At 31.2% G+C, this 21,341-nt stretch overlaps 1 protein-coding gene across 2 annotated transcripts in view; it reads left to right on the top strand.

Annotated features, from left to right (window-relative positions):
- Positions 1–21,341, top strand: part of LOC111626337 (arginase-1-like) — a 79,838-nt gene that overhangs the window by 28,118 nt on the left and 30,379 nt on the right. For both annotated transcript variants that reach the window (XM_023369667.1, XM_023369666.1), the window contains exons 7-8: positions 5,053–5,109; positions 14,938–15,042. In XM_023369667.1, the coding sequence (XP_023225435.1) occupies positions 5,053–5,109; positions 14,938–15,042 (162 nt within the window). The remainder of the gene's footprint in view (positions 1–5,052; positions 5,110–14,937; positions 15,043–21,341) is intronic.

Genomic DNA, 21,341 nt, shown 5'->3' on the forward strand with positions numbered 1-21,341 from the left:
TAATCTGTCTGTGCCAAGAGCTTGCACCCAGAAGTGATGTGTTGTATAGTTTCTGGCATGATGTGACATTTTCTGCATGTGTCATTTGTGAGTGTTGTATCTTTGAGTATGTGTTTTCTGTAGTTTTTAGTATTTATGACCTGATCCTGTATGGCAATCATGAATCCTTCTGTCTCCCCAAAGAGGCATCCCTGAGAGCTAACCAGCTGTTTGACACAGTTTTGTCAAAAAATCCTGGGCCAGGTCGTAGGGATGCCTGACATGGAACTCCTTTTGAACCCACAATTGCTTCATGGTGTCTATGCTTTTTATATGTTTTGAGTGTAAATTTAATGGTGTGTTATTTGAGTCTGCTAGAGTTTCTGCTTTATGTAATTGTGATGTTTCTTGTTTTTTATAGAAAAACTCTTGTAGTGTCTGTGTTTGTTTGTAGTGAAGGTTAACTATGTCGATCAGGCCACGTCCACTATCTTTATGCGGAAGGGTTAATCTTTCTATGGCAGATTTAGGATGATGTTGTTTATGCTTAGTAAGTGTTGTTCTTGTTTTTGTTTGGAGTTGCTCAAAATCTGTGTGAGTCCAATGTATAACTCCAAAAGAGTATGTTAGTACTGGGATGACATATGTGTTTATTGCTTTATCTGTGTGTTTTGCATTTAACTGTGTTCTGAGGATAGCATTTAACCTACTTTGGTGTTCTTTAATTAATCTTTGCTTTATTTGTGTATGTTCTGTTAGTTTGGCCTGTTGGAATCCTAAATACTTGTAGAACTCATCCTCTTCCATGGATCTAGTAACGTCTCCATTTCCAAGTGCAAAATCTTTCTTCGGGATTCCTTTTTCTGTGTGAAGTGTTTTGCATTTGTCTAGACCAAACTCCATTCATATGTCCTTGATGTATGAATGTGTGATTTGTAGGAGTTGATGAAGTTGTTTTTGTGTGGGTGCATAAAGTTTTATGTCGTCCATGTACATGAGATGTGACAGCATAAACTGTGTTGTTTTTTCATGTCTGATATTGTAACCATATTGTGTGCTGTTTAACATGTTGGATAATGGGTTCAGGGCTAGGCAGAACCAGAGAGGACTCAAGGAATCTTGAAAACTTCCTCGGCTAATGAATATTTGGTTTGTTTATATTGAAGTGTTACTAACCCTGAGATGTGGTGTTGTTCTCCAGTGCTGCATAGTGTTTTGGAAGAATGCTTTTCTGTAGTCTACATATTCCATATGTATGTTTCTGTGTTGTTTGTGTGCTTGTTGTAGAATGACAAAATCTATGAGTAACTGTTCTTTGCATGCCCTGTGATTTCTATGGCTACCATTTTGTTGTTCTGTAAGAATGCTGTGTTCTTCAACATGTTTGTATATTTTGTTTACAATGCAGGATGTCAATAATTTGTAGTGTTGGAAGATATGTAATTGGTCTGTATTGTGTGGGGTCTATGGTATTGTTGTTTTCAGGTTTCATGTAAGTGATGCCCTAAGTAAGAAATTTTGGCAGGTCTTCTGTATTGACAATGATTTGTATTAGGTGTTTAGCTAGTTCCTGATGCAGTGATGAAAACTTTTTGTATCAGAAATTGTGAAAGTTGTCTACACCAGGTGTCTTCCAGTTGTGTGTTCTGTTCTTTCCAGTTGTGTGTTCTGTAGTGGATGTTGTGTACATTTATTTCAGCACAGGGCATAGTTGGTATGTTGTGCAAGTTTTTGCTCTCCTTCTCAATCCAGCCTGCATCAGCATTGTGTGTAACAGCATTGGACCAAAGAGAAGACCAATAAGTTTTGAGTTCTGCTTCTGTTGGTGTACCATTGTGCTGTGTATCACTGTTTGTTTTGGTACTAATTTGTCTATAAAAGAGTTTTTATTTGGTTGTAAATAACTTATTTGTTGTTTTCATAGTGTACATGTTTTGTATCATGTGAGTCTACTTGATTTGGCAGTGGGTTTTTGTTTTAGTGTATCAATGCACTCTGTAATGTGCATGTTGTGATGTTCATGTTTTGTCTGTTTTTTCATTTTCCTGAAAATGTTTTTGAGTTGTTTCTTTAATTTGGGTGTTATGTTTTATTATTATTATTATTATTATGAATAAGTGAAATAATTTCAAAATGTCATATTNTATGGTTTACTTGATTAAAGTGTTGGCCTACATGTCTTGATTTTAATTTAAATTTATAATTTTGACATTGTTTCTCAGAATTAATTCACTTTTTTATTTAATAATATCATTTGCACGTAAAGATAAATAATGAATTTATATAATTATTAACATTTTGTTTCTTTAATTTGGGTGTTATGTTTTATTATTATTATTATTATTATGAATAAGTGAAATAATTTCAAAATGTCATATTTAAAATTTATCAAAGTCAATTAAAGTAATTCAAACTCAATTAAAGACAATCATTTTACATCATAAATAATAATTTAAAATAGCTTTAAAATCATTGATAAACAAGGAACTGCTTTATAGGCTCCCTGCTTATAAGTTTTGCACTACCAACATTGCAGTCACCCACTCATAGGCTGCAGATTATCAAAAGAACTAAGACAATCAAAACAAACCTATGCAAAAAAGCAATTCACATCAACACTTAAAAATAGTATTGATTGACCAATTAACAAGAAACTGACTCTGCATGAGTTATGTATAGTTAATTGATGCTGCTGAACACTAGATTGAAAGTGTTTCCAATAAGATGCCAATTTTGGTTATCTTAAATAAGCCATTTTTTTAATTATTTGAGTAAATTGAAAACAGTTACCTAATGGTTAAATAAGTTTTGGATCAACTGGATGTTAGGAATGAATGGATCAGTCAATCAAGAAATGTTTATCCAATTGGTTGATCCATTTACTCCTAAACATTTAGTAAGGATTTTTTTACATTGTGATATTTAGTGCCTAGAATTGATCTGCTTTTTATTTTTTATCACAAACATATCACTCTTTATGATTATTGTTTTAAAATTTTTATGTAGAACCAGACTATAATCTTTTTTTTCTTTAATTAATTTATCAAAAATCTGTTTAATTATTACATTGGCTAGTTGGAGAAATCCATCAACAATCAAGTAAAACAAAACAAATAAAAAGAGTGTTCAGAAAAAAGGCAAGTTGGAATGGCAGTAACAATATCTATGACATGCACATGGTCCGGATGCCACTATTTTCCACCAACTGTCATATGACACACTCATGTACAACTAAAAATAAGAATATTCTTGCACTTTTTATAAAGTTTCTGATTAGTTTATTCAATGGACAAACATCAATTATTTTATTTAAATTAAAATTCCAGAGTGTTTATAAAAATACAGTATCAAATACCCCATTCAAGTTAAACAGTTTTATGAATTCCAGTTAACTAGTTTGATTTAATGTGTAAATCACTATGCTAGATAATTGGGGAAAGAAAATGACTTTGAGTAAATGAAACTTCAAGTTATCCTAGTTCAAGTTAAAGTAAAACCTCATTATTTCAAAACTTAAGGGGCCAAAAACAATGTGACTTCAACTTATCCAGGTTCAAATTATCTGAACGTTTTTTTTTTAATCAAAGTTTTTTGTAATTCTTGAATTAAATTATGACATTATTTCATACAATTTCACCCGTTCATTTACAAATGTGTTAATATGAGTTATTTAACGTGTTTGTTAATATTACTTAATATTATTAGTAATTTAAGCTATTTTGAAAAACCATTAGTTGACATGTACTTAATGAAAACATAACCAAATTACATTCAAAGCAAGAGCTGAAAATAACATACGAAAAAACCTTAAGTACTTCTAGAAGAAATTTGCAGTAATTCTTATAGAAGACCAATAATAGTTCTGCGAAGAATTCAGTCTTGAGTTTGAGATCATGAAAATCATATGACAAAAATAAGCTTTATTAATGGCTAAAGCTATAAGTATGCATTCTATCATGAATGCACACATGTATTTAATGGACTTTGGAATTATTGAAACAATAGATTTTGCTAAAAAATGTCCAAAATAATTAAATGTCAATCAAATTTCTTCCATAAAAATAAAATAATTCTTTCTTCATTAGCACCACTGTGCAATGTTTAAATGACCATGAACAGACTTCCAGTAAATTGATGCATAATTGGTGAAACTGATGCTACCACTTAGGCATGGAAACTTTCTTATAAACACATAATATGAAAGAAGATTTTGAATTAAATGATATTTTTGTGGGTCACTGGACCAGATAATGACTTCAAATTTCATTCCACGTGCATTTTGAATTGTTTGAACTAATATATATGCAAAATCCTATTCTCTTGGTCAGAGACTAGACATGACTTCAAATTATGCAATACTTCAAATTATCCAATATTGAAATAACAAGGTTTTACTGTAACCAGATTCCCCTGTAATTATTTGGAGGTTGGCATATGAGAATCAGAAGCAAGAAACGTATATGCTTTAATCATGTGAACCATAGACCAATTAAAACATGACGACGACTCAATTTCACACTTTCCTATTCAAAGATTAATATCCATTTTGTACAAATTCATTTCAACCTATCCTTTTCAACTAAAAAGGACAATATGTCAAAATGTATCTATACAAAATGATATGAATATTTGAATTTAAAAAAAAAAAGTGTTAAATTGAGTCATCCTTGTGTTTCAGTTGGTTTATGGTTTACTTGATTAAAGTGTTGGCCTACATGTCTTGATTTTAATTGAAATTTATAATTTTGACATTGTTTCTCAGAATTAATTCACTTTTTTATTTAATAATATCATTTGCACGTAAAGATAAATAATGAATTTATATAATTATTAACATTGTGAAATAATTCAAGACAAATAATTTTATATTAATATAAATTTTTATTCAAATACAATAGTTTTTGATTAAAATGAAAGTTTTTAAAATATTAATTTTTAAAAAAATACGTTACTTAAGAAATATTAGGTTTAATTTATAATTATTTATGATGATTTTATTTAAAATTTATTAAGATTTAATTTAAATTATATAAATATTTGAATTTTTATCATCACAAACATCTTTATTTCTAGTATCAGCAAAAATAAATTTGTGTACATTGCATTAAGAGATGTAGATCCATTGGAAAGGTAAATATAGATATATATATATATATTTTTTTTTTTTTCTTACAAAAAATAGTGCTATATTATAGCATTAAAAAATCTGTTATAAAAACATAAAGCAATTCAATAAAATAATGTGCATTATTTCATCTAATTATTATTTATATTAACAATTAGATAATGATGAAGATAGCTAGGATTACTAAAACACTTCAGTTATGTTAAAATACATAAGCCAACATATACTTTATATGGGTTCTGAAGCCTATTATTCAACAATTTTATTCTGCTATATACCAAATAGATAAGAAACTTATAGTACTAAATACACACACTGTTAGATGATGTTAAAATCCTTTTTATAAAGCAAGTACTTTCAGTGATACAAAATCGTCATCAGGTTAGTGAACATCTCAAATTTGGAACAGAAAGTCACTATATGCACTACAGAATTCTCAACGTTTAAACATTTAAAGTTTACAATAGAATTCGAAGCTCACAATTAGAAAAAAGAACAAAAATTTTAAACAAAAGGTGTAGTAGAACTCTCAAAACATTTTTATGGCCTGACTCCAATGGCATAGCAAACATAACTGGCACCTGGGGCATGACACTATATTGGCGCTCCCCCCAGAAACAAATCTTTTTTGTCTTGGAGATCATTTGGCGCCCCTCTGCAAGTGGCGCCCGGGGCACGTGCCCTACTTGCCCCACCCTAACTATGACTCTGCCTGACTCCGTAGTATGTTATGACATGGGACAACTAGGATAGTGTGGCATCGTAGTTAAAAAATTTTTAAAGTGTGATCCACAACTTAGGGAGTCAAGTGTGTGTATATTGCACAGACACAAGGTAAAAGTGAGGCGTGCTTCCCAAATAAATAATACCCTATGATTGGCACACCTGAGGGTGGTTTGGGTCCACAAAGGGTTAAAATTGGACTCTTTTTCGGTCAGTGCTGTGGAACATCTACATTTTGTGATATCCTTCTAGTGCTCTGCTAAATGGCTCACCAGCATTCTGGCCATGGCACCAATATACCATATATTTTCCCTAGTTGTTGGGTGCAAAAGAGGTACAACATAAACTCCAGATTTCTTGAGAAGGAAGAGAGATAAGAAACTTAAAGTGAGTCTGAATAAAAAAAACTCTGGGACTATCAAGTCTTAAGCAGGTTTGATGAAGGGTATTGCAAAGGTTTTTGTAATTGATTGATACAATTAGTACATTTTTTATATGACTTTCAGGCTTTACTTGACTGAGTCAGCTCACCTTAAGGCACTATCTTTTCGAATAGTAGAATTTAGAAGTGTTTATTTCAAAACCTGTTGGATTTATTGCATATTTTAGTTAAACAGCCTTATTTTCAGAACAGCTTCTGGTTTAAACTCCTGGTGGGGACTATTACAGATTATATGACTAGTACAAGGATCAGAAGCATATACTTCAGAGTCTTATGACAGTCTTTAAGAATTCCATAGCGCCTGAAGAAGAACCACATTAGGTTTGAAAATGTTTGCATAGTCCTCTGCTTTCATTGGAGAAGAAGCACACCGGTTACAGGCAGTGAAGTTGGATTAGTTTTTAAGAATGTTTCTGCAATTCCCAACACCACTCTTTTGCTCATTTAAAGAAGGCCTGACTGATAATTTAAGTCAGTAGTTGATGAATTACTACATTTTAGCAAAAAACGTAATAAATATGAAAGCATAGTAAATAACATTGCATAATGAATCGAGAAAAACTAAGCCTGAAGGATAAGTCAAGAATTTATGAAATAGTTGTAATAGATCAAAAAACAAAATAATTACTTAAACTGTTTAAACAGATATTAGCAGAGTATAAAGATGATCTACAAAATTTATTATTATTAATTAGTTACCTACTATAAGTCAGATATGACTTGGGATGACTACTTTCCACAATAATGCAGTAGTAGTAGTAGTAGTAGTAGTAGTAGTAGTAGTAGTAGTAGTTCCTCCAATGCTAGGTAGCATACTGAACAGCAATTATCTTTCATCAATTTCAATCATGGGCGAGGACTTCAGCTTTCTCCCAAGTCATCTTGAGCATCTTCAAATCTTGAAGAAAAGTTTTACACCAAGTATTCCTGGGGCATCCTCGTGGTCATTTGGCACCAGGGGAAACTCATTTTATGGCTGTCTTAGGGATTCTATTGTTCTCCATTTGAAAAATGTGGCCAGCCAGTCAGACTCTTCTACAGGCAACAATGTTATGAAGTTTGCACATCCCACTCCTTTGGAGAATCTCCTCATTGGGGATATGATCTAAATATTGGATCTTTAGCATTCGTCATAGGCATATCTGTTGGAAGACAGTAAGCCTTCTATTGATGTTTCCTGGTGTCTGTATGTGAGCCATGAAGAGTGACACAAACATGGCGTAGGTCATATTCTGAGTAAACGAGCAACAAAAGCATTACTTGGATGGAGCCCTTCAGTGATTGGGTTATTATAGCTTGCTTTACCCACGGACATACCAAAGCAACTGTGGTGCAGGTTTATGTTCCAACTAACACAATAACATAAATAAATAAAAATTCCATTAAAACACAATAAAGGACAATAAAAAATGAAACAGATACAAACTCAAAATTAAGAAGTGTGAATAATAAGATTAAAAGTGCAAAAAGTATAAAAGTTACAAAAAATTCAGCAATGAGTTTCATAACTTTTCCAACTGTTATCAAATTTTATTTTAAAAGTAAGTTTTATTTTATTAATTATAAAAAGGCAAAAATCTTAATTTTGAAGGTACTGATGAGTTTTATAAAGAATCATAAATGCTAATAACAAGTAAAATTTTCATTAAGTCTGATCCCAATCAAGATATGGTACATGATCACCCTCTATCTATCCACTCTCTCAACCATAAACCACCAAAATTTAATAGCATCAGTGCCTGCCTCTTGTATACAGGTTACTATGCCAAATTTTGTTTCTTAATCTTTATCCCATCCTGAGATATTAAATGAAATAGATGACAATGTGCATATGCACACACAATTTTTTTCCTTGTTTACTTCTTTTTGGGTTCAGGGTCTTAAAATGTCAAGATATGCGGAATAAAACTGGAGGGTCAAATTTGATGATTCAAATAGTTTCTCATGTTATTAAGTATAACAGCTGGAAAAGTAGAAACAAGGTAATAAATTAGAACTTTCAATTTAAACAATAAGTTAAATGACAATAGAGAGCTTTAATATGAGAGAAATCATAAAACAAGAGATCTGTGATTTGTCTGACTTTGATGACTATGCAGTAAAATAAGGACCTTTTGGAGATATCAAGACTAAAAGACTTACTATGACACCTTGTGAACATGCAGCCCAAGTTTATTACTTCCAAATGTTTTTGGTTATGTTAAATGACCTTTCTCAAGAAAAAGAAAAAACAAAATAAAATTTTGGGCTAAACTTGGGCTGCACATTCACAAGGTGTCATAGTAAGTCTTTTAGTATTGAATAATATGTAGTCTCGAACGAATGGAGATAAAGATAAAAATTAGGAAGAGCAATGTATACAGTATCATATTGTGAGTTACACGAGTAAGAACTGTCAAGCTCAATTTGTCAGTATACAGGATGGCATGAAAATGTTTGGAGAATAATACAGTCAAAATATTCATCACATTTATTTAAAGCTAGGAGGCCCAGTCTGGATCTGGCAGTCTCATCATTATCTATGATCTTTAAGTTAGAAAGTTGTGTATACAAATATAGATCTTGTTGAGAGTATCTCTAACTTTTTGGTGAAAATATAGAACCAGCAGTAGCCCAAACTGGCAGGCAGTAGACAACCAACTGAATTAATTTTTTGAAAAATAAAGCTCTAAAAAACAGAAACAATCTGGTAAGTGGTGACAATGGTGCCATAATAAACTTTCCTTAATTGCCAAACTTTTAACCATTTTTTTTTCAGTATGTTTACTGAAAGTAAACAGTTAATCAAAATTACTGTGTAAATCATTGATCTGATTAATGTAATTAATGGATTTGACATTTAAATAAAAGGAAAAGGATACAAGGTTACAAAGAAGGAATAACATCATGACAGTGATATCTAAGTTAATTCTTAAATTATAAGCTGTAAGATCACTACTAAGTTAATATCCATTTATAAGATTGTGGGATTAAAAGTTTTAAATCATTGGCACACAAAACTGTTTGATTTTATAATAGTAGCCAAAATAAAATTGTAACAAATGAAAAAGTGACTACTCGGAACTAATCTTGTGAAATTCCACACAATGAGGAAAAAGGACAAAATTGAAAGTCATCTAGTTTAACAGTAAAGGGCATATTAACATACAGTTATTCAGCTAATAAATAGTAAGATGATATATATCAAAGTAATCAGACAAAATATCAAGCAAATAAGAGGTTATTTCAGAATCAAAAGTCTGTTGGAGGTCAAGGTAAACAAGATAAGTGGATTTTTGTCTAGACTAAATGTCTAATGTCAATTTTTATGAGAAAGTAGTAAAATCACAACACTGTTAGAGAATGCTCTAAATCAGTGAGTCATGGATTACTGATGGTCCACAAAGAAAATTTTAGTGGTCTGTGGAGAAATTTGGACGTTGATCAACTCAAGGTTATGCTGTATTATGAAAGAAATGCAAAATGCTTGGTAGTTTATTCTCATTCAGTGGGAGTTTTTTATTCAAATCTAATGTAAACCAAATATGAAATGACTGTTATCAATAAATAATAATGTCAATAGATTAATAAATAATTAACAATAAATAATGTTGTGAGTGTGACTGTTGTCCATCATAGAAAAGAGCCAAGAATCCTGAAATTTATTTCAAACAAGCATACACTAATTTGTTATAGTTAAACAAGTGAATTTCATATTAATAAAGTAAATGGAACTTCTATGATCATTATTCTATAGATGTTTGTATTGTTTAAAAACTTCATGATAGTGATCCATGGGATTTAGAATTGTGAATTTAGTGGTTCGTGAGGTCAGAAAGGTTGGCAACTACTGCTCTAAAAATCAAACAAAAGTTAAATGAGACAAACTCAAACTGATACAATAGACACTGAATAACTCAGAATATTAGACAAAATATATCAGGAAAGATTTAGTCAACATCAAGGACTTATAGATATTGATTATTTATTAAATTAAAAGCACAAAAAGATCTGATTGGTCAGAATAGCACATCCATATGTGTATAAATATTCAAAAAATGAACAACTGATTCAAAGTAAATGACAGAATATAATTTTTTTGAAGATTTAATTCTTGAAGGAGAAATTTTTGGAAAAATTTTAACTGTTTCTGAATTTAATCATTTAAAATTGTAATTTTGAACATTCTGATGATAAATAGATCAAGCTCTCAAAAGTACCTAACATGAAACACCACAAGTTTAATTTTAATCTTGTTAAAAGTGATTCTGTCAGGGAAGTTATTTTTATTGTACTGTACATGGTCATTGCTACAATGAAGGCTGTGCAGATGCTTAAAAACTGATGAGTTATTCAGCTAATAAGTAGTAAGAGGATGTATATCAAAATAAAATGCAGCTGCAACTTAACAGAAGCAAATGTACTTGAACAATGAGAAGGTGATATGAAGTGGATGTGGGAGAAGTTAACATTGGTTATTCTTCTAAGCTAATAAAATAATAAAATTAATTTTAAATATGGCTGTAAGAACAGAAGACTATATTACAATGATTAAATATACAAAATGCAGAGATCTTTAAGAATAAAAGTCAGAAGTAAATAGAACAATAATGAAAATAGATTGATAAAGTAATATAAAATAAAGAAAAAGGAATGGTAACAAAAAGATAAAAATTACAGTACATAGGCATAGTTTGTAATGGAAACTTTTTCCAAATGTTCTGCTGTAATTTTAGAAAAATCTGTTGTATTTATTTCATTTAAAATGTTTTTATATTTTTACTAGGTGACATGTTATTTCAAGTTTTTTTCATTTCTATAAAAATGATCACCTGCCACATACTTTTTATTGTACTATTATTTTTTGTAACTTTAGATATGTCTTTAGTTTTCTTCCTTATCATGACCTATCCCTTTATCTTTGTGGTTGGCACTTGCAGGGAAATTTTGGCTCAAATTACATAATCAACAGCAGAGAGGAGATAAAAGCCAGTGATTGGAGAAAAACAGAGAAGGCGAGGGAGAGAGAAAGGAAATAGAAGGAGTGGAGAAAGAAGTGTAGGGGGAGATTTGGAATTATTCTTGAGGAATCTTAGGACTGTGTTAGGAAAGAAGTCAAGTAAGGGCAAAGGAGAGAAAAGGCTGTTTTGTCAATTTGAAAGAAATTAAGTAGTTTTATATCTCTGTACAGGTAGCCTACCACTATTTGAAGAATATTTTTTTCTTACTATTCTATTCTATCCACTGTTTTTTTAAATTGTTTCTTTTTTTAAGCTAACATTAATTTTAAGAAGAAATTAACTCTCATCATGTCATTAAGATTGTTGCATAACATTACTTGCTGGTGTATTATTTGAGTAATTTCTGTGAAATATATTCTCTTATAATTATAACTGTATTCATTGGACTGTCTATCTCATACAAAATTGAGTAACATCTCACACACAATTACTAGTTTCAGAATATATTGATTCTAAGAAAGCATAAAAAAAAAAAAAAAAAGACAACTGCTAAACTGGTTAAAAATCTGAAAAAGGGAAGGGATGATAAAAGTAAGCATTTTCAAGGGAGAGTTAGGTAATGAGCAAAGTCTGTCAGGAAGTAGTAGTCAACTTTAAGACTGTGATCAGAGAGATAAAAGTAACCACACTCTTGAGTCCAATTCATTACTTTTTCTTCATTTGTTGAGCAAAGAAAGGGCAGACATTGCTGTAGTAAGTCTTTGGTCATTCTGATAGAGAGTAATCTCATGTCCAATAAAGCAATCTCCAATTCTTGTCAACAGGGGGTTGCATGTTGGTTGGTCTAAAACTCTTTGGCCAGGACTGTTGATGTCTGTTATTTCTTTAAATTCTCCTTTTGCTCTCTTAATTTGGTTTTAAGAGTACAGCAAGTGCTATCCAGGTAAAAAATTATTATTATTATTATCATTATCATCTGACTGGAATTTTGTGTATTTTACCCTAACATTTTTTAGAAAAACGCTCTATAATTTAAATGAAGTCATATGTAATCATAACACCTTTGTCTGTGAAATGCTTAAAGAGGATCCTAGTTCCATAGTATTGATATTAAAAGTATGCTTGTCTCCTCAGGTGTGCTCTCTCTAATGTAGAAAATTTGGTGCTTGATGGTATTGGACAGGTTGTGGATAAGCTGGCAAGAAAGGCCAAAAGATTCTGCTATATCTATAATTCTTAGAGTTTTGCAAGTCAGCAGTTTTATATGAACACAGAAAAGCTCAATGCAAAAGAGAACAAAAGGCTGCAATTTTGTACTTAGGAGAGTCATGAGAATGAAAGTGGATGTAAGATTGTACAGCCAAAGGTTTTTTATACATGACAGTTCTAATAGAATCCTTTAATTCTTATGTCAGAATCAAGATAATGGACTGAAGTTTTATGACCTGGTCAGTTTTCAGGGAGAGACCAATATTGTTCAGATTAATCTGTCAAACAAAATCCTTATATGCCTTAAGGTCATTCCAAACTATAAGAAAGTCATCAATGTAACAAAAAATTGCTTTGATATATTTGCTAAAGACACTGATAGCCATAGTCTTGGCAAAAGTCAGAGTTTGGCAAACTGTTCAGTAATGGGTGAGCTGATACACACTTCCTTCGATTGTTTATAAAAGTTAGTGCCAAACAGAAGATGAAGAATAGATGTTGATGTATACATACTCCAAAGGTATTTGATTCCAGTCTTTCATCATCATACTGTGAGAGTATATAGATAACTTCCTGCTTTAAAGGAGGATACAGGTTTTTATAATCAAGCACTGTAAAAGATTACATCTTAATGCATTAAATTGCTGAACATGTTCAACTACATTATATGAATCATCAATAACATAAGAGTTCCTTTGAGTGAGATTTTTAATGAAAGATACCAATCTTTCTTTTATTCTTCAGATAGTGAAAAGTGTTTTTGTTTTACACCTGACCTTATGCATATTTGGAAAGCCAAACGGTCATGGAAAAACTTATTTTGCCAGTATTCTAAAAAAGAGGCAAAATGGAATTCTGAATGGCTTTAACTTTAGTCAACAGCATCAGGATAGGATTCTTAGAAAATTCTTTGCATTCAATATTGTTTTAAGTGCTCAAAGCAGTAAGGAAGATGTAGGACATGAAGATGAAACTCCAGGAAAAAAATAGTCTTTTAATATTAATAAATCCTGTAGTACAAACAAAGTCTTTAATAATAAAAGTGATCTCATAGCTTTGTGATAATGTGTTCTTTGGATAATTGCTGGTATTTTCCCTTTGATAGTGTAATAAACAGATTGTTTGCATCTTTTCTTCTGACTTTTTTAATTAAGACACTGACTAAATTGCTGCAGCTGGATTTGTTGGGTAGTTGTCTTTTTTGGGCAGCTTCTTTCAGGTCCCTTGGCAATTGGCCTTTTGGTAGCTTGTTGAACTTTACTACACAGCATCCAAACAGGCCTTATCAAACTTTGAACAGGTCCTTAGCAAATTTGCATTTGTGACTTCTAGCAAACAATTCAAACACCACTTATGATAAAAAATCATTTTCTGAACTTGAATTGTTTTTGGAAACATCCTCTATACATTTTTAGGTGGTAGCTGATGCTTATAAATCCATTTAATCATCTTCACATATCTAGATTGCATTTTTTTTCTGTCTTTGATCAAGCAGTCCAATTTCAGTCCAGTTTATCCTGAGGTCAGCATTGGTCTGCAATTGCTTCCAGTTTAAACTGCATCCATTTACAGATAATAGACTCCTACTACCCTATCTCTATTAATTAAGAATGGAAGTTGTCAAGTAAGAAGTACATGTACATAGTTAGGGATGGGTGTCAATGGTCATATATCATACAACATCCAAACATTATCTAAATAAATTTAGGCAACTTGGTTATCAAGCTGATTCATTTGTGTGTTTTCTAATGATGCTCTTGGTTGCAAGTGCTTGGAAAACTGTTATTCAGAATGAGCTCAACAAAACAATTTTTGTTATTTTAAAAATAAAGAAATAATTAGCATTAATAATTTTATAGTTTATGCTTTTAATGCAGCCATGTTGACCTTTAGGATATGCCATAATTTTAATTAATTAATATGAAAAGAACTCCAACTTTTTAAAAATAACAAAAATCAAACTGCTTTGCTGGAATTCACTTTTATTTACAAATTACTCTTTAGCACTTTTGGACAGCCAAGTCCATTGTTAAGGGATGAACAAATAAATTTAGTTAGTTTAGTTTAGTTAACTACAAGCAGATGTAACATCAACAATTTACAACATGAAGTAGTATTCTTAGTAGGAATGAGGTATTTTGATCCTTACCAAGAAAACTGCTTAGATCATTAATTCAATTGTATGTCTCTTGACAATGGATTTGGTTGTCTGAAAGTGCTAGAAACTAATTTATAAATAAAGATGAACTCCAGCAAAGCAGTTAGGTTTGCAACATTAAGTATTTTTAAATCAGAATAAGATGGAATTTATAACAAATAATTTTATGTCAAACATATTGTTTACTAATATGTATACAAAATGATTTTAAATCAATGTTGTCAATATTTGATTTTTTTAATATTTTATTTTGATAATTGCAATTTAATAAGTTTTTATATAATGATTTTTAAATTGTGTTTTAAAAATATTTTAGTACTGTATAATGATTACAATAATGATTATTATTTTTTTTTTACAGAAGATTTCTTCAAAATCTAAGCATAAAATACTACACTATGAGAGAAGTTGATAAATTAGGAATATACAATGTCATTTGTATGGCTTTAGAAAATATTAATCCTCAGTATGTGTAAATATATTTTTACATTTTTAAAATCATTAAATAATTATTGTTTTCCTGATTAATATAAATTAGTAGGAATATCAAAATGAATACATATTTAATGAATAAGTTGACTCAATGTATTTCCAGAGTGATAATATTTATTAATAATTAAGAATATTTTAAGTATTATTTAATATGGTTAAATCAATATCAATTTTTAGACTGGTTAATTATTTATTATTTAAAATTTTCATGTTTGTAAAATTTAAAGAAATTATATATTATTTTAAAATGCAATAGAGCATCAATTATCCAAAACAATTCAGGATTGGAGTTGTTCGGTTAACTGATCATGAATGAAAAAATATATTAACCTCTCATATTGAAATTTTTTCTCCATTGCATGTCGCTTAGCATTGAATTTTTGTCAATGAAGTCTAACGAAAATTTTTTTAAAATAATAATCGTGGTTATTGTATCATTAAAAATTATTTCTTTATTTTGCACAAACAAAATAAATATATTGAAAAATATAAAAACAAAAAAAAATTATATTTCAGAAGTTAATCTAATATCAAAAATGTTCCGATTCAGTACAACACACATCCAACACACAGTCCTCAGGAAAACACCACACAAAACAAGCAAAATTCTTTCTTTTGTTGGAGATGTCAGCTGCTTGAGCTATATTCTCCGACATGCTGAAGCAAAACACACCACTTGGGATGGGGGGTAAGCCTCATTCAAATACTGGTACATCCTTAAGTACCCTCTCGACGTGTGTTGTGCTGAATCGGAACATTTTTGATACTAGATTAACTTCTGAAATATAATTTTTTTTGTTTTTATATTTTTCAATATACAGTAATACCTCGACTTATGTGATTTTCAAATCTCGTCGATTTGTCTTTTGTTTGAGCAGAATGCAACTCTTGATTACTCACTCCCCCTACACTCTTGTTCAGCTTACATGTTCGGACGTGTCGCGTGGAATCGACACATAGCTACAATTTATTTTGTGTTATTTATTTCTGTGTTTGTTATATCTACAGAGACTTGAGAGACTCTATGTGGTGATTTCTTGCAACCGTGAATGAATCAAAAGACGAGATAAGATTAACGAGAACATTTATTAGCTTACATACATCTGACTTGGATTTTACACAGATTGCAAAATTATACCCCGACTTACGCGGTTATCGCTTGGTCCCACCTATCGCGTAAGTTTGGGATATTACTGTACAGTATTTATTTTATATGTGCAAAATAAAGAAATAATTTTTAACGATACAATGTGGTCGCGCCAGTGCTGTCAGCTAAAACATGCACACCAACAAAAATAATATTGGAGTAGCCCAAGACATAGCCAAATAGTGCAGTGCCACAGCACTAGTGGAAATTTGAATTTGCCAGTTGGAATGCTTTCGGTTAACTGATGTTTTGGTTGATTGGTATTTGTATAATTGATGCACCACTGCAGGCCTCGCAACCTATGACCTGTGGATCACTGAGTGACCCATATCATAATTTAAAGTGACCCACTTGAGTTCTGAAAATAAAATATAATACAGTATATAAAATAAATTATAAAACATAAATATAAAACAAACACTTGAAAAATACATAAAAAAAATAAACTAAATATAAATAATAACTTTTGTATGATTACGAAGTTGCAGTAACGAACATGCATTTTTATTTTTAAAATATAAAAATTGTAACATAATTTCAAGCAGAAATCAATAAGTTTGGCAATACAGATCCATAATTCCTTAACAGACATGTGGTAATACTGGTGAGACCATTTTAAAATCAAAATACCACTGACTCGCAACGTCTTCTTAATACACACATTTTGGTTGATTTTGACCCGCAGTCAAAAAATGTTGCCGACCCCTGTTCTACTTGTATCGGCAATGAATGAACATTTTTAAGAATAAAATATCCAAGAAAGTACAGTGTTCCAGTGAGGGACGACAGATTTATGCAAGACTTGGTGTACATCGGCTCCACCAAATGTTCCATCCAACAGAGAGTTCATGAGCACAAATACGACATAGACCATGCTCGATACACCATCACCCTATCCATCTATGCTACCGACCCAGAAATTCACGGGAACCTGTCCAATGCAAGCTGATAAAAAGGGCCTTTCTCATGGATCACATCAGGACCCTCAAGGCCTTTAAAAATATATAAGGCCGGCCTGACTGGTAGATGTATCAACTTTAAGGACAGCAATGCATTATCGTATGCCTGGCGCTATGTATGCAAGGAACAAGAGGTTGCTGATGCTGATAAAGTAGAGAGACAGAAATTAAGCAATATCGTACAAAATGCTTCCTTTTATGAAGACTTGGATTTTAATGATTAGACCATTTAATAGAATGTGAAATTCTGTTTCATTTATCCTATCATTATTTAGAAAATGTTATGTGAAAATGTATTTTAATACAGTTTTCTAACTCTAGTTATTTCATAATATTTTAAATTTTCACTCGTACTTAATTGTATTGTATAAAAATACTCAAAAATTCAAATTTTCTATCTTTTCTGACTTACGGAGGATAAACAACTTCCAAATTCTAAATCTTTAATTTAATCTCATTGTGTAAACAATGTGATAAAATTAAAGATAAAAAAACTTAAAACAAACCAACTTTGCAGAGAGAAACACTTTAATTACTTATCTTATTGTTTACACGATGAGATTAAATTAAAGATTAGAATTTGGAAGTTGTTTATCCTCCATAAGTCAGAAAAGATAGAAAATTTGAATTTACAAGTATTTTTCTACAATACAATTAAGTACAAGTGAAAGTTAATTCTGACTCCATCATTTTAAATAGTTTAATTTTTTAAATATTTTAAATTTTATATAAATATCACCTCAATTAATAAATTATAAAACTGATTTCTACACTGTTAAGTTTAAAAAATAAACTAAATAAATTCAAAATTGTAGTGATACATTATTAGTTTTGATTTTATTAGCAAAATATTAAAATATTGTTATATGTAAACAAAACAGAAATATAGCATAATCAAACTAGAGCTATCAATTTAAATAAATATAATTATTTTAATCATCAAAATTCATTTTATAGCAGTGAAAAAAGCAATATGTTTATAGCTTATTAGTATAACAAATATTGCTCTATGTATCTAAACTGTCAAAGTTCTCTGAAATAATAATATTACATAGATGGGAGATAAATTTCTGGTAATTATCAGCTTTCAACATACAAATTCATGTAGGAATATCTAGTGATATCAATTAAAGCATAGATTTAATGTACAGAAAATGAATGAGAGAGAACCAAAAACATGTGAATATATGTTTCACTGATGATTTCAGGAAAATGGCAAGTGAATGTCTGTGGTGTACAAAGGATTTTTCACATTTTATAAAGATGCTTTTAGTGACTTTAGACTAGAGACAAGTTCATCGGTTCATTCATAAGTGCAATTTAAAAATCAGCATACAACCCTTCTTTCAAATTGTCTTTTAAACACAAATAACCTACAGGTTATCCTATACTATATGAACACACCTGAATTTACTTGCCGAGTTTTTTTCTCTTTATTCAAACATTTTCAGCCTATTTGGATAGGCCATCCTCAGGTTTTCCTTTATCGTTCCAAAATGGAACCATTCGTTCAAATTTCATTTTCATTTGAATTTTTGAAATAAGTTAACAACTTTTTGTATATTACATAAATAAACAAAATACAGTGGTACCTCAGGATACGAAATTAATCCGTTCTGAAACTGAGATCGTATCATGAAAATGTCGTAAGGTGGATCATCTTTTCCCATACGATTACATGTAAAACCAAATAATTCGTTCCAACGTGAAAAACATACTCAAATTAAAGCCAAGTAATACATTAAAAAAAATAACCGTAGTAAGAAAAACAAATGAAAAATGCGAACTAATGTAACGTCGTATGGTGAGTTTTTGTTCGTATCGTGGAGCAAAAATATGTTCGAATTTCATGTCGTATCCTGAAAATTTCGTATGCTGGGGCGTTCGTAACCTGAGGTACCACTGTATATAAAATAAATAAATAAAATATATCCCTATACGTGCTACAAAAATTAAATAACATATTTTTACATGTGTCTAAATCATAATATAATAACTTTTTATAATCTCCAGTTCCTATTTTATGGATTATTGAAACCCATACATTTTTCTATTTTGTATTTCCATGTTGTTGGTAATGTATTTGCATCCTTTTCATTTAAACATTGGTTCCTCATTTTACTTTTGTATATCTCTATTTTTTCCATTTCCATCGCTATAGACGGTGAGTGCACCGTTCTTATGATCTTCGCTTCATCCCACTGAACTATTGCAATGGAGGAATATATTAAAAAAACAGATTGTGAAATTGTAGATGAAAAGATATTAGCAATCACGGATAAGAAAGTTAAAAAACTTGAAAAATCACCACTAACGTTGGTCTTAACGTTCCTAAAAAAATCACATAACCCCAATCCACAGATGCTTAGAATATTCGTATTCGCGAAAACGCACAAAGAAAATAAGGAAATCAGGCCTGTAATAAAAAAATGTAACACACCAATGTATACACTGGAAAAAAGATTAAAGGAATACATAAAAGGAAAAATGGAAGATAATGGTTATGTGACTCATGATCCAACCAAAGTAGTAAAACAAATACAAAACTTAAATTTAATGAACGATGAAATAGGAACGGTGATGGATTTTGAGAGTCTGTACCCCTCTATGAATCTATCCTCTTGCTACAGCGAATTAATTGAATTCATGGTATAACAAAATCAAGACATACTTGGAAAACCTACAGGATTTGGCAAACCTAGTTTGTTTTCAGTCCTTTTTTAAATTCAATGGAATAGTATACCAACAAAAGAAAGGGGTCCCAATGGGAAGTCCTATATCAGGACTCCTATGTGAACTAGTAATAAGAAAATTGGAAAAGAACATCCTCAAAGATTTTTCCGAAAGCATCATATTATACAAACAGTACATGGATGATGTTGTGAGATTAGCAGTGGGCCACTGGGCTCATCCCAAATGACCACTTACTCTGCAACAGGTTGGTAAACCAGTTCTCGGCTTGTCGGATGGCTAGGAGGGCAAAAATTTGAGTGGGGAGTGCGTCGGTAAGTCGGTAGGTGTCCTTCAGAGACAGGAGACAGGTTTAAAAACTAAACAAGCATTTATTTATATAACTAAGCTAGGATACATAGGTTAAATGCGATTAAATAAGTTCACTATACAAAAGGGACGCTCTAATAGCTTTACCTGCTAGTCTGAGAGAGAGTTCACAAAGCTCTAAAAAGTAAAAATACCTCTATGCGGATATGTCTAATATGCTTTTGCTGAATATGTTCGTTAATGGAAGTTCAAATGGCTGTGGTTGGTCGTATGTCCTTTCGGTCCGGAGTATGGAGACAAATATGGCGCATCTACCAAGTATAACTTCCGAGGGATCGCTTGGAGCTTTCAGGGACTTGAGCTTTTATACGTTATTTGTGGGAAATGAGTCACGTGATCGACTTCTGTTGACACTTACGGTGCATTCCAATCAACAACTGTCAACTTTCGCACCGTAATGTGAAAACAATCTGTGACCTCTGATATACTTCTCACCAAGAGTGGGTTTTTCCTCGGAGTTGTTTGCAAAGATTTTTCCGACATCAGCGTAAAAATCGCGGATTTCACACCATTCACCACTTTCTTTAAAATTATACTTTCGAGTATAATTTTAACATTTAAATTTAGATTACTCTCTCTCTTTTTTTGACATGGGTTTCCCGACAATAAAAATTTCTCCATGTAACAAAGACAATTGGTTGACGCGTTACATTGTTGAGGCTGTTGACCTACTGTCACAGTTTCCGTGTTGATGATTCCCCGTCTGTTGATAGTTCAGAAATTCTACACCGGTTCAAAGTCATTCGATGTAGGTAAGTTGTTTGATGCTAGTAGACTGCGTTGTGGTCGTTGAATCGGCATCAGTCTTTTCTGAAGCACAAAGTTCACTTTCACTGTTTGCAACAAAAATCAGTTTGTTTCTATTCCTGTTGAGCAGAGCGAGAGGTATATGTGTTACAAAATTGTCGTAACTAATTTCTCTCTCTCTCTATTTTCTAATCTAATTAGGGTCCTATGTCCTATCACTAATCCTAAACCTGATGAAATCTGGTAATAGGAGTTTAAACTAGGAAGTATACGAATGGCAGTATATTTGAAACCTTTATATGCTCCATTATACATACCTTCATGGTCGAAGGACCCGTATAGATATAAACTGTCTGCATT

Source organism: Centruroides sculpturatus, unplaced genomic scaffold (genome assembly GCF_000671375.1).
Source record: "Centruroides sculpturatus isolate CEXI.00-Female unplaced genomic scaffold, Cexi_2.0 scaffold26, whole genome shotgun sequence".
NCBI classification, from domain to species: Eukaryota; Metazoa; Arthropoda; class Arachnida; order Scorpiones; family Buthidae; genus Centruroides; species Centruroides sculpturatus.